Source organism: Melanerpes formicivorus, unplaced genomic scaffold (genome assembly GCF_026170545.1).
Source record: "Melanerpes formicivorus ecotype bairdi unplaced genomic scaffold, bMelFor1.0.p_v2 SCAF_10, whole genome shotgun sequence".
Lineage (NCBI taxonomy): Eukaryota > Metazoa > Chordata > Aves > Piciformes > Picidae > Melanerpes > Melanerpes formicivorus.
In genome coordinates, this window is record NW_027142362.1 from 20,387,632 (window position 1) to 20,402,316 (window position 14,685).

A 14,685-nucleotide genomic window follows, 5' to 3' on the forward strand; every position below is an offset into this window, starting at 1 on the left:
ATATAAGTGGGCATCAGAAAGACTGGTCTCTTCCCTTCTTTTTTTTCTGTAGGTTCACTGTGGCAAGAAAGATCACCTAATGTGCTTCCTTTTCCACATCTGTGATATGCAGTGGTTCCCCTCAATCTTTGATTATTACAAAGTTCACCCAATCTTTGTAAATGCTGATGCTGGTTAATTGGGTGTCATTGCTAAGCTGACATTTAGATAGTTCTGTCTATTTGTGTTATGAAATGCTGCCATCCCTTTTCTCTTCCATGAACAAATAAATCACATCCTGCCTCTAGGCCAGAACTGAGCATTTTAGTGGAAACAGTTATTTTTCTGAATGTTGTTGAAGGATGAAATGTAAAAAAAAAAGCCAGTAATGATGCCTTATTATTACTGCCTTTTAGTTTGAGTTAGGCAAGTAGATATGGTCAGGTAACTTTTTTTTTTTTACAATTTTGAGATTTATTTTTTCCTATTGTGCTTGAGTGCATTTCTTTAAACCAAAGGAGTTTCTGACAGAATATCTTTCTCCCTTTCAAGGTGAAATGTAAGAGGTTTGGGGATTTATTTATTTTTCCCCAAGTCAAGGATAAAATCTGAAACTCTTTGTGCTGTGAAGTTGAACTCTAGACAGTCATGTCTTGGCACACGACACATTGGTGTGCCATGGGCACCATAAGCCTCAGGAGGCCTAGGAATGGCTGGGAGAAGTGTTGGTACTACATCATCCTACCTAGTGAACACAAATCCCACTCTCTGGGATCAGCTGTGAGGGTTTCATTGAAGGAAAAGCATTTCACTCGAGTAGGGCTCTATGTTGACATTTGCTGATGCTATCTTGCTCCTCTCTGACTGCCACTGCCAGAGGACCTCTGGTTAAAATCAGTGAGCATCTCTTGGAGCCAGCTGTCTGCAGATGCCAAACCTCTGTCCACTGATTTCAAGACAGAGAAAAAGCTACATGTTTTGTTAGGTCGTGGTATTAGGTAGTTTGATTGTGATCGGGAAAACTTAATCTGCCCTTTTACTCAAGATTTGAGTCTTTGAGTGGGCCTTCCAGCTATTGTAGTTCCTTCCCTTATGCTCTGGAAAGCAGATAGTCTCCAGATGTGGAATCTCTTATTCTTTCTTCTTTTTTTCTTTCTGAAATCTGCAGAAACTCTGTCTTGTTTCCCCTTTGGTTGTTTACACAGCGTGGAGGAACTGCTGGTGCTCTGCAGGGTGCCTGGGGTTTGTGAACCACAGTGGAGCTACCCAGGTCTGCTGGCAGATTCCAATAGCTGACAGCAAAGCAGTTTGGAGTCAGCATCTGAGAAGCAAGAGATAGAACCAGATTCCTTTAGCCTGCATGCCAGTTTCCAAGCACTGAGGTGCTAATTCCATCACTGTAAATGCAGTGTGACAGGTGCAGTGTGGTTCGCTGTAGCATCATGCTCTCTGATGGCTTTTCAGGCCCTCAACTGTGGGAGGCCTAGCAATGCTAAATTTTAAATGCCTTAGCCTATTACTTGCCTCATTTGCTTTTCCCTCTCAGACTCTCTATAATTGGACATGACTTGGTCACTGTTGTATTACTGATCTTAAAAAGAGTTTAAAAAAATGAATCTCTGTCATGCAGCCTCACAGCTGTGCTGGATGGAAGAGGGGAAGGACAGTGGGATTTTGTAGTGCTTATATAAGGGTTTAAAGGCTCTCTGCAACCTATCCAGAAAATTGCTTTCCTTCTTGCTTTGTGGAAGACCTGTGGCTGTCAAGCACAAGAGAAATATGCTGTGTCCATCAGTCAGATTTTACCTGGTAGATTTTGTCTTTTTGTCAGGTGTCTGCTTAGCACCAGTTGTGAGGCAAATGCCCTCCTGATTGCAGGAAGTCATTAGCTGCTGTGGCTCCTGTGTTTGAGGGGAACGGCTGGAAAGTGGTAACCTTCCCCAGGGTTTTCTGCAGACAGTTGAATACAGAAGATTTCAAACTGGAAGAGGACTCTGGTTTCCCTTGCCCAGTTATTGAGGGAGAATCATTCTGAGTGCAGATTAGAGAACCTTGCCCATAGAAATCCTCATCATAAAGTCTAGCAGGTTAGGGATGTTTGTCGTGAACCTAAATGCCTGTTAAAAGTAGCCTTCTCTAAAGATTTCATGTGACTTGGCACTTTAGATCTGTTACAAGTTGTCTAAAATCACATCTTCAGGATGCAGGTATATACAAAACAGAAGACTAGCATGAGGCACTCATTATTTTTAGATTGTGTGAGCAGTAGTCTGGTTCATATGGACTCTGGGAGAGCATCAGCAGCTTGGACTTACATCCCAACTCATCCACATTGTGTGTGCTGTCAGTCTGTGGTGGTTTACTGATAAATACTGTAGAATATAGATAAAATTAACTGTGGAGTATAGACCTCTGGCTGTGCTTATTTGACATTAATATGTAATGGTTTTCTCTCTAGTTTGAAATCAGGCAGCTGAGGGCCCACCTTGCTCAGCAGGATTTGGACCTGGCTGCAGAGAGAGAGGCTGCACTGCAGGTCCCACATGTACTGAACAAACAGAGCAGCAACAGATACAAGGTGGTAGCAACTGAAGATTCAGATGATGACACCACTGACAACATCACTGAGTTGCGACCTTCACGAGGTGAGTGCTGCCCATGTGTTGCTACCTGCTGGCACAGCTGATCCCTTACATGGAGTTACTGAACCCACTAAATAGCTTCACTTTAGCAGTGAATCAGTTACTTTCCCTGGAGACAGCATTTGCCCTTTTTTGCAAAGAGACAGTGACTGCTTCAAAGTGGCAGGAGCTGTTCTATTTGCAAACCAATTCTGAGCAGAGCCAATAAAATGACTAAGGAAGAAAATGACTGTGATAGACCTTCCCGGTGTCCTCGTGATTATATCCACCAGACACTAAAGAAGCAGCAGCCAAATCAGAATTGGCAAAAGGATCATCACTCAGAAGTAAAAGCAGGGAAACTGAAAACATCACAAAAGTTTTGGTCCTTGGCCACTTACATTTCTGTGGTTTTGCAAGGATCTGTGCATCAGCTATGGAGCTTGCTTGCATAAAGGCTGTGCTCTCAACTGATGGTTCAAAACTGCCAGTGCTGGACAGTCCAGCTGTGCTCGGACAGAGCAGCTCTGGTGACAGAAAGGGAGTGACGCACTGTGTAGGCAGCTCCTGCTCCAATGTCTAAGTGCCACTTGACTATAATGAAGAGCAGTCTGTTGACTGTGAGCTGTCTGTTGGGCAGGTGTGTGGTTCAGAGGAATGTCAATTATGTTTACTTGGATCCATTTTTATCACACAAGTGCTAGACCAGAAGTGTTTTTGGAAGAGATGTGTGATTCTCCCAGCCCTTACAATGGAGTGCAGAGTGCATACTAATCTTATAGCATTTAATAGAACACTGCAGAGAAGACAGCATTTTCTACCTTAGTGGGACATTAATCTTCCATAGACATCTTAGATTGATGATTTTAGTAGATGAACAGTGTGTGAATATATCTGACTTAGTGGTTTGCATGCTGTCTTTATTTTGGTCAAGCTCCTTAGGACTGAAGGCACAGAAGTACTTTAGTCAAAAGGTTTAAGAGAAAAGGCACCAGACATTTTCTAGCAATCTTTTCCATTCTCTACACAGCAATAAAAGCATGTAGAAATTGTTTTTGTTTTTCCCTCTAACCACAGTTCAGCCATTAATTATTCCTGATTTGGAATTGTATTTAAAAGCAGACAGTTGAGCAGATTGCCCCCTAAAATGCATTGCTCCCTTTTTTGTAGTATTTCAGAGGTTTCCCCAGTGGATATATTATAATTTATGTATGTGTTCCTTGAGGGTTACATTTGGAACTAGAAATTGTTGTGCACATTATAAGGAGGCTTGCTGAAATTTTAGTGCTATGGAGATTCATCTGAAAATTCTTCTGTCCAAGGTATTCATTCCAACATCTAGATTAACACAATTACTCATTATTTGTGTCTCCGTGCAACAAAGCAGATACACAATCTTCAAGACTGATTTCTGCTTTCAGCTAGGCTCCACAATTAGAGATTCATGCTTTTCACTGAAAATGTGTTACTTTACATGTCAGGTAAGGTGCAGTTATGCTGTATGTAAACATTCATGCTGACACCCATCTGTGGTAGTCTCCCATCATGGTGGATACTGACAAGGGGCCCAATTAAGATTGCATGACAAACCGCAAGCCTAGCAATAATGTTCAGTGCTTTAGTTCACAATTCAGGTAACAGTCAGTTGGGGCAGAGGATTTTTCATGTTACTTCCTGGATTATTTTGCAAAGGAAAGAATTAGTAAACTATCAGGGCCTTGAATGCTGGTTCAGAGATTGCTTCTATGTAAGGTACAGGACTGAAAACCTCCACTAATAGCTTGAGAAGACAGTTACCCCTGGGGAAGAAGGATCATGAGCTAGCCCTGCCTGGCTCTTGTCCCTAGCCACTTCAACTGGGTCTTTCTCCTCCAAGCTTTCCCAGCACCAACTTGCCCTTCCAGTAATAGGCTGGCTGTTGCTGCAGGAGCTTTCACCATTATCACTTTGGTATGCCACCAGCATTTTGTCATCTACACCGTGGCTATTCTGACTGGTATCAGCAAAACCTGACTTTGGCATGTTGGATGGAGGAAGAGCATGTCACCAGCTGAAGATGCCTCCATTTGCACTGCGTGGAAGGGGTGTACCTAGTTGGTGTAGGATCTTCCATCTCCCCACCTGCTCAGGCACATGATATACTCATGAGACATGGCTCTGTAGAGCATATCGGAGAGATGTTTCCCTTCTGTATCCTCCCGCTTCCCATGTGCTGTGGTTACACTGGTTATGGTTTCTTCAGGGCTTTCCACACCACTTGCTCTGCCTGGAACTGTAAAAGCCACCAGTGTTTTAACTCCTGACTTCTGGGTCAAGGGTTATGTTTTGCAAGTTACAGTCTGTGTCAGACTACATTAGGAATTGCTTTGCTTCCATTTTCTGTAAACTGCATTTTATCTCCTTAAAGGGTCCAGATTGATGACTGCAGTTAATCATTCTGTGTGCCATGTGGCATTTGTGAGCTTTGAACAATATCTGCAGTTGTCTGTTATTACCCTGACTAGATGGAGGAGAAATAAGGGACTGGGTTGCTATTATGGTTAAAGAATAGCTAGTTCGAAGCCACAATTCAACTGCTAGGCGAAGCAGGCTCTTATGTGCTGTTCTCTTATGCTCTGGCAGAACAATAGCCCTACATATAACACCTGAGGGTAAGGTCTGGCATGAAACGTGTTTGGGCCAAATTTAATTTTGTCCACCTTCAAAAAATCACTGTCTTTGGGGAGCCCTGAATTCTGCCAAACCAGCCAGCCTGAGCTGGCTTAGAAAACATACTACAGGAGAAAGCAGGATACTCCATCTCCAGCTAATCTTCTTTCCCTGGTCTATATTGAACAATGGAAACATTCAGTGCAGAATACTTTACCATGAAGGGGTTACAGAATAAGAAAGCATTAAGTCTTTTAGCTCATTTCTCTACCTGAGAGTTTTATGGGATAGTGCATAAGTTAAAGGTCCTCAGGGGTAGCTGTAGCTTGTACTCTGGTATTTTCACTGGACTTTGTGCAACCATTTCCTACCGCATTAGTAAAGCCAGGTAGGTAACCTCAGCAACACATGTGAGACACAGCATCCCAAGGGGTTTTTGTAGAGACACACACAGTGGCCTAGACCAGGAGAGGACTCTGTGCTGGCTGATTTGGGAGCTTTCAGCAGACGACCTCCTAACATAGCAGAGTAACTCTGTGGAAAATGTATGGATATATTTTCTAATTAATTTGGCTAAGAAGGAGGAAAATTTTCACCTTAACTTTATTTGAATGGAGGTTTTCCTTGTCTTGCCAAAAATTGATCTCTAGAGCAGACAAACATGAAAGCTAAAACACAGGCTTCAGCATGCAAGTCAAAGGGTACTGTTGCCAACAGCAGGAAAGATGATGGACTGAAAGGAAGGGCAGGACTCTGGGAGCTATAAACACAGGGCAAAGCTGTGACATTTGCTGCACTGTGAGCACTTTACTTAGCTTCTCTGTTTCAGTTTGTAAAGAGCTTAGGGTGAAAGCTGTTGCATGTGAATGCACAGCAGCATCACTAATGATTTTCAGGACCATTGTGGTCAGCCCTTCTCTAAGAGCAAGGGAAATATCCTGAGTGCTGTCATCTCCTTTCTTCTTCCCACAGATGATTACCATTTGACATAATGGCAAATACTACCCTATCTCTTCATCTCTAAATTATAAAGGAATTTTTTTCTCTTGCTGAGTTCTTACCTCATACAGTATGTAACTGGTTGCATTCAGAACAACTTCCAATGTTTTATTCTCCTGCACAAATCATTTTTAGTGTTTGGTACACAAAGTTCCAGGCTTCAGGGAATGCCAGGCTCACAGTGCCCCTCACAGCCATTAATACTTCCTTCCAAAATTTATTATTCTTTAATCTCCCCCATAATATATGAATTAGAGTCCCTAGTGGAAATTCTTCATTTTCCTGCATATATTATTTCAGGTTTTGAAATTCTAGAATACTGCCATAATTTTGAGATTAATATGCCACTCTTCTATTCCTTTGAGCAAGAACCAGATTCTAGCTCAGTTACTTCGTATTGCATTTTTATGGGGTTAGTAGTAAGTCTTTTGCTTTGGAGGACTGCTGAAATTTATGATCATGTTTGGAGAAAAGTAAAGCTTGCTCTCCCCATAGGTAACCATTGTTTCGTATGTGAAGAAAGTAGGATGTTGGGAGGGGAATGTGAAGAACATTGGAGCTTCAGAGGGCTTCCCTTAAAATTATTCGTAAGCTGCCTGAGAAGGCAAAGCAGGGCACTGGAAAGGATTTTGTCAGTTGTTCCTTGCAAGGCAGTCTGAGCTGGTTGAACACTTTTAAACTCTAAGCCAGTTCCTTTGGTGATCATCTGTTAGTGCTCTAAGAGAGCCCTGTTGCTGCAGAACAATAGATAAAAAATAGTTTATGGTTATTTTCAAATGTTGAAATGTATCTACTTTGAAGCCTGCTCCTGGAAATGGTTATAACTTAAATGCACTCCACTTCCTGGTTAAACTCCGTGGAAACTCCATGGATGAGTGAGGATTTGGCTTCTCTGTAGGTGTCTCTTTCAGGCTTTGTGGTTCTCTGCACACTCATCAGTCAAGCAGGAATCAGAGAAATTAAACCTTAAGCCACACTTAGATAAATATGCGTATAGTTCATGGACTTAGGCTCTTCTGTTTCATATTCACCAAATTGGTGGGGTAGAAACTTTTCACTTTCAGAAGCGGTGAGCGTAGTCATGTGTCTGAGGTTGAAGTTGTCTCCCATCATGAATATGAAGAAGTGTGAAGATACTGCTGACAGGTAAAGGAACACAGAACTGGAATGTTTTCCACTGGCCAAGCGTGCAGCCCCTTGCATAATAAACTCTTTCATAAACAGATCGTGCTCCATGTAACAGCAGTGATGAATGTTACCCTCTGCTGCCATTATAACACCGTTCCCACATCTCATTTTCCTGCATTATTAGAAGTCTTTTCCTAACTCCCAGTCTAGTTATTTGTTGCTACTTCATAGCAATTTCACAGTATCACTTAGGTTGGAAAGGACCTCGAGGATCATCGAGTCCAACCTATCAACACAGACCCCATGACTAGACCATGGCACCAAGTGCCATGTCCAATCTCCCCTTGAACGCCTCCAGGGTTGATGACTCAACCACCTCCCTGGGCAACCCGTTCCAATGACGAATGACTCGCTCGGTGAAGAACTTCCTCCTCACCTCGAGCCTAAACCTCCCCTGGCGCAGCTTGAGACTGTGTCCCCTTGTTCTGGTGCTGGTTGCCTGGGAGAAGAGGCCAACCCCTTCCTTGCTACAACCACCCTTCAGGTAGTTGTAGAGGGCAATGAGGTCACCCCTGAGCCTCCTCTTCACCAGGCTAAACAATCCCAGCTCCCTCAGCCTCTCCTCATAGGGCTTGTGTTCAAGGCCTCTCACCAGCCTTGTTGCCCTTCTCTGGACACGCTCAAGTGTTTTGATGTCCTTCAATTTGTTCTTGATTCCTTTTTGGCTACATTATTGCTCTCTTTCCCTGATGTTTACTCAGCAAATAATGTTCTGGTGGTAGCCATATTCTTTCTCAAACTATTTTTTTCTAGACGCAACAAATGAGCTTCACAGAGACAGAACCAGGTTCTCTGTTTACTTCAGGCTGACTGTAACAAGCCAACTCAGATGTGGATCTCCTGATCCATTATTTACACAGAAAAAGTTTGGAAAGAGTATTGAGAATTCTTCCAGGCCATCCTCTAGCCAAAGCCACCAGCCATGCTGACACAGACGTCTTGCTGCTTAGCCCTGCTCAGCTCAGCCATGCTCTTGTAGCTCTTGCAGCATGGTATGACACAAGAAGCAAAGCTACTCTGTTGTCAGTTAAAGATGTTGGCTTTCTGACCCAATTTTTCTGTCCCAGCAGTAGTTGCTGGCAATGGAGTCTCCCAGGATTTCCTTCTGCACAATGACTTCCATCTCAGGTGGTTTTTGTACTTGGAACAAGGCTGAGTCTGTTTATCTGTTTTCTGTGCAAGCTAACTTTGACAGTTCTTTTCAAGGTGGGTTATCCATGTGCTCAGGCATCCAGCCAGCCTCAGCAGGGATAGGATATCTGTGTGTGGAGGGATGTGAGTACTGCAGCAGTACTCCTGTAGAAGTTTGCCTTCATACAAAAAGTAGGAGAAGTCTTGGAAAGTGCCTTGCTGTTTGTTTCCTGTTGCCAAAAACTTTCCATGCTGCTAGAGGGAGAGTGGTCTTTGGCCAGCAAAGCAAAGGTGGAGGAAAGCTCTGCTCAGGTTATCGTGCACAAGACTAGAAAAGTGAGCTAGACAGCAGAGATAGGGAGCAGGCATGTGCTGCAATAAAGGAGCTATACTGAGTGGATTGCTGAGAACAGGAGATTTGGTCTGGCTGAAAATTTGGTAATGGTGAAGTTCAGATGGCCAAGGTCAGGCAGATCTTGAATGCCAGAAACTGCATTGCAGTCTGCAGGAGAAAACTCCTTGGGAAGCTCCTTACAGCTTTATTGGGAATTTTCCCCTGTGGATTGCCAGTGTGCTTTCAGAAACACTTAGAGATGCCCTGTCTTGTGGGCATTCTGCCTTCATTTCTTGTTGCACTCCAGTGTCATACTAGAGCTGCGTCCTCTGTAGGCAAGGCCAGGTTGTGGCAATGTTACTGTTGTCAGAGGACCATAGCTCTTACCGTATTTCTAGAAGTGTTTAGGGGACAATAACTTTATATTATAACTTGTGCCTTGAAAATCCTCCAGCTTGGAGTGCATCTTGGTGGGTTTTATTGCGAAGTGTATTTTATGCTACTTGTCTTTCCAAATGCTTCTAAGTGGCACTTGAAGGAGAAGATGCTGGTGTCAGGTAGCAGTGATGGAGATGAGAGATCTGCTTCTTTGTAAAGATTGCTCTCTGGAGGAGGGTCAGACTAAGAATAGAATAGACCTTTGAGATCGAGTCCAACCTATCACCCAACACCATCTAATCAACTAAACTATGGCACCAAGTGCTTCTTCCATTCTTAAACACCTCCAGTGATGGTGACTCCATCACCTCCCTGGGCAGCCCATTCCAATGGCCACTCTTTCTATGAAGAACTTTTCTAACATTCAGCCTAAACCTCTCCTGGCACAGCTTGAGACTGTGTCCTCTTGTTCTGGTGTTGGTTGCCTGGGAGAAGAGACCAACCCCCATGTGGCTACAACCATTTCCTCAGTGGAAGACTACACAGCAGAAGAAATAACCTTCCAATTCAGAAAATTCAGCTTTGAGAGACAGGAATCAGTACAATTAATGACAATAAAAATATGAAGTAAAATACTTTAATGGTAAAATATTTCAACAGAAATCCCTTTTCTTTTGAGGCCTTTAGCCTAGAAGATATGCAAATGGTTATTTCTTGTATGCAGGGGGGCTGCAGACTCTTGCTCAACTCATTGATGAAACCATTAAAGGTCATGGTTGAGGGTTTATAGAGATCTGCCTTGGGTGGAATGTCATTGCTGTGTTTCACCATATTCGTTAGGTTTTTATAGGGCCAGGAGAGAGATTACAACATTGTCTTGTGGGTCAGATGAGATTATATGGGACTGTGCTCTGAAGAGTTTATTACTCCCTGAACCATTTTAGCCTGTGTTCTGAGCCTTGCAGGGAAAGAACACTGAAAACTTTGATCAAACAAAATCCAGTGGCTGTCAGGTCCTGACAAAGAACCGCACGCTTTCCCAATAGCAGAAATCTGCGCAGCAGGGTAAGGACACAGGACTTCTTTCCCCTCCCTGACACAGAAGTGGCTGGTTACAGTTTAAGGGAAGGCTGGTTGGTTTCATACAAGACAGGTAGGAGTCTAAGCAACCTTCCTAACATCATACTCCCTTTTGTCTAGTGAAAGTCCTAACCAAGTTGGAGGCAGCCCCGCTGTCTGCAGTCCCATCTTATTGTGCTGCTTCACCTCTTACAGTTACATAGTTGCTGTGTTCCACAAGGTGAAGAGGTTCCAGGGGGTCTGATTTTGTCATGCCAGTGCTATTTTGGCAGCCAAGCACAGCCTGTGTTACTTGAACAAGTAATGCTTGTGTACCACAGAGAAACACCTGTTTCTACTCAGTCCTTTTCCTGCCCAGCAAACCCTTCTCTCGTCTGAAGTCCTCCACAGTTCTGCTGCATATCTTCCTGCTTCCCATCGCTCTCAATTTCCAGGGAAGACTGTAGAACCATCCTGATTTGCCACAGCTTAGAATGGGTTTTCACGTGGGGAAGAGCTGCCTCGCTGTTCCAATTCCACCTCCTCACCTCACAGCTATTGAATTTTCATCACCAGATCTGTCACATTTCCTGAGGGCAAAGGCTTTTATTATGTGTGTATGTGGTGCAGAGGAAATAGAGGGAAATGCTTTTGCTTTCTACTTACTGCCACTAAATACCATTTGGACATCGTTATGGCAAAGGACTTTTAAACTGATTCTTTCCTGGAAAAGGAAGTGTAGGTGACATGGCTGTGCATTTGAAGAGATGGGGAAATGAAGGTTGCAGCAATGAGAAAAGAAAAATGTTTTAATAAACCAGGGAAACTATGAATTCTTTCTTCAGACAGCTCCCTTTCTGGAGCTGGAACTAAAATGCACTGGCAGCAGAACATACTATGTAGAAACAGTATCAACAGTTGCCCCTTGCCTGTGCGCTGCTCTGCCAGGCTCGCTCCCATGGAATCCCTGTGTGCCACCAGCTAGAAGTGCAGCTGTGCTCTGATCCCACCTGGCTGCACATCTGGAACAGTGAGGGCTCCATCTCCCTGAAAACTGCCACAAAGTACTCTGGTAGTGTTCTGCATTGTGCAGTACTGAACACATTGCCGTCTCTCTTTTATGTGCACTAACAGTTGCTTTCAGCTGTGTATTTGTGACATTTTTAAAACCTCCAGCCTTTAGCAGTGCAGAATGTGATGGGAGATAACTGGGATTGTTTACAGCCTCTGATGCCTGAAACAGCTGAGACTCCCATTTGACTAAGATGAGTTTGTTAGCTGTCAGCTTGCTTTAAGGTAACAATTCAGAAACTTTGGTGAAATATTTATTCTGCTGTTATTCCATTAGTCTTTATTTGGTTTTGTTCATAAGAAGCTACTCAGGGTTTTAAAAAGTATTTTGTATTTTACACACATGTATTTATAGATTTCCTGTTGGGGTGTCTGGCTTTGGCTTTTGCAGATGCAGAAGGCATTCTTTCGTGGCTTTGCTGAATGGGTTTGTAGTTGGTACATCCTGCTAGTTGACAGGCAGTTGTCTGGGGAAGCAAATGCAGGAGGCACTAAGGCAGGCTTGATTTGAGCCTTGCCATAGATGTGGAAAGCAGATTAATATTTTTCCATGTTTTCTCTCTTTGCAAGCAGCTTGGCATGTGGGGCAGACTTTAATGACAGCCCCTATTCCACCTGGAATAGGTTTCTGCATGGAATGTGGCTCTGTGCTTTTGCCAGGTGATGAGGAGGGGTGACCCCCATGTGCAGAACGTGTCCTTGCCCAGGCAAACTGCAGTTCTGTTTTCCTCATTTCTCTGCTTAAGAATGAGACTGGAAGTGAAATAGGCTGAAAGAGCATTACCAGAAACAGACACACAGGTATTTTCTGACTGCAGCTGAAGGTTCCATGCCTGAATAGGAACCTGTATCTATGCGCTGGCAGGTTTGGTGGCATTTAGAGTGTAAATTATGCATGACTGAAATGAAGTGTATTTTAGTAGCAGATAGCTGAAAAGCCTTGCAATGTACTCCTAATTCAGCAGCATTGCCTTGAGCTACTCTGAGGCCTTCTTTTTAAACCCAGACATTAGCACAAAGCACACCTCTGACTGCAGGCATTTAAAGATCAACAAGGGCCAAAAAAGCTTTTAAGATCCAATGAAACCAGGAAAACAACCATGTTGCCTTTCAGTGTCAGGTTAGATTGCCTTCTTATGAGTGCAGCTATTTCAGGTACAGAGTGCTTAGTGGTTTGGGTCTTGTTGTGTGGAGAAAGTGTTCCCCAGAAAACATCTGTTTCTTTCACCTGCAAACCGCAATGTGCTGTGAAGAGGCAAGACTGTAGCCACAGAGACCCAGGGGGACGAAGGAAATCTGGCTCATAGGGATGAGCATGGTTTTCTGAAACATGGTATCAAAAAGAGCACTTAAAAGGAGAGAATGCTTTTAGAGCACACCATACAGTGCAGACTGAGCAGGTCAGGTTGCTTCTGAGCCTGAAATTCTTCCTGGATTGCCAATTTTGTTTTCTTAGCAGCAGTGTTTGGTTTCTGCTCAGAATCACCACAGGAAGTTTGTTGTTTCCCTTACTGGTAACTGTAAAATGTTCTGCTTTGCAGGCAGGTTAGGTTACAGAAGAGATCCCACTGTCATCTGCAGCATCTGAAATCTGCATAAGCAATAGAGTTGCTGCTTCCCCTTGGTCAAGTCTTTTTAGCTTGCCATTATTGACGTTCAGGTGTAGCTCTTGTTTGCGCTACTAGTGCATGACAACACCATGACTTGTACAAAACAGATAAAGTAATGTTAACACTCTGCTCTATATTACATATGAGTATGGAGTATGCAACGTAACTCTCTCTATTCATTCTGGATGAGGGGAGGTGGTCAGCCCTGCATCAGTCTCTGGGCAGATCATGGAGCATGTTTTCTTCAGGACCCGGAGTGGCTCAGTCCCAGGTTGGTGCAATGAGTAATCCCTATTTTGGCTACAGCCACAGGGTTGGGTATGTGTCGTGCCTGACTTCTGGCCTCAAACTATATAGAAAGTGATAGTCTGGGCATATAGGGCATAGGAGAGCCTTTCAAAGGGTGGAGTTTCAACCATCTCATCAAATCAATAGCCTTCTGAAGGCTGCCTTTTTGTTCTTGCAGAGGATGACATGAACAATTACATCAGTCGATACTACAATGAGCCTAGCAGTGGTAAGTTTTGCTTGAAAATGTGCATGTGAGTGGCATTTTTGCACTGCACCCTGTGCTGTAACCCAGGTGAACAATGATGTAGGCCCATCATGGCATCTCTTGGCTCACTTCACAGTAGTTTGTACAGTAATTCTCTCAATGGTGAAAGTGCCCCAAGTTTGCTCCAGCTGAAGGCACTTCTAATAGTTTGGAGATCTAGGAGGGGTTAATTCCCCTGAGCTGGGCTGTCCAGACTGCAGAGTGGTTCACATCAACCTTGAAACCGAACAGTGTGGGCAAGGTAAGTAGAAACTGGGGAGTTAGCTCAGCCCAGCCCCATGCTGGGAAGCCTTTCAGCGTGGTTGGTAGGAAGCCTCAGGCAGGTGTGGTCTGTGACCTGAGGTCAGGCATCAAATGGATGTCCCCAGCAGGTGTCCTGCCAGCATGGAGCGCTCTGCAAGGCCCAGCTCTGGGTGCTGGGGCAGGGGCCAGAGGAGGAATGGGGCTGCTCTGGTGTGCTTAGGGCTGGTGTAGTAAAGGGGGCGGGGACACACGAACATGCATCCTCCTCAGGGACAGAGCATTCCACGGGTATGTTTTGAAAATGTGTGTAGTTTTATGCAGATAAATTCCTCTATAGGCATCCCCCTGAGGCATGGGGATGTAGGAAAAAAGCTCTGCATGTCCACATATGAAGGACATAGAAACAGGGAGACATAGAGAATAGAGACATAGAAACATAGAGGGACTCTCTATGTGTGTAAGCACATCTCATGTATTTTATACTTACATAGTCCATGTCTACATCACTGTATCTAGTAAGTATTAAGACAGATGTGTCACTTCAAGAATGTATAGGTATATACAGCCAAAGGTGTGCATATATAGGTGTATGCATATAATGCATGTATTAGATATGCACAGCCCACATTTATGCACACATACCCGAATATGTGTGCATGCATGTTCTATATACACACATATATAGGAGTACAAATATATACATAGGTTTGTACATATGTGCATAATGTATCATCGATATATATCTCCAAACACACACACATCCCTATGTATATGGAGATTTATATAAAGAAGGGCTGTCTATATATATATATATACACACATAGCTATTTTATCTAAACACATAAATGTATTAAAGTACATGACAGC

The 14,685-nt window shown here is 43.6% G+C and overlaps 1 protein-coding gene across 3 annotated transcripts in view; it reads left to right on the forward strand.

Annotated features, from left to right (window-relative positions):
* Positions 1-14,685, forward strand: part of TMEM266 (transmembrane protein 266) — an 85,485-nt gene that overhangs the window by 67,973 nt on the left and 2,827 nt on the right. For 2 of the 3 annotated variants that reach the window (XM_068144117.1, XM_068144118.1), the window contains 2 exons: positions 2,438-2,624; positions 13,486-13,536. In XM_068144117.1, the coding sequence (XP_068000218.1) occupies positions 2,438-2,624; positions 13,486-13,536 (238 nt within the window). The remainder of the gene's footprint in view (positions 1-2,437; positions 2,625-13,485; positions 13,537-14,685) is intronic. The other variant, XM_068144119.1, reaches the window with a different exon arrangement.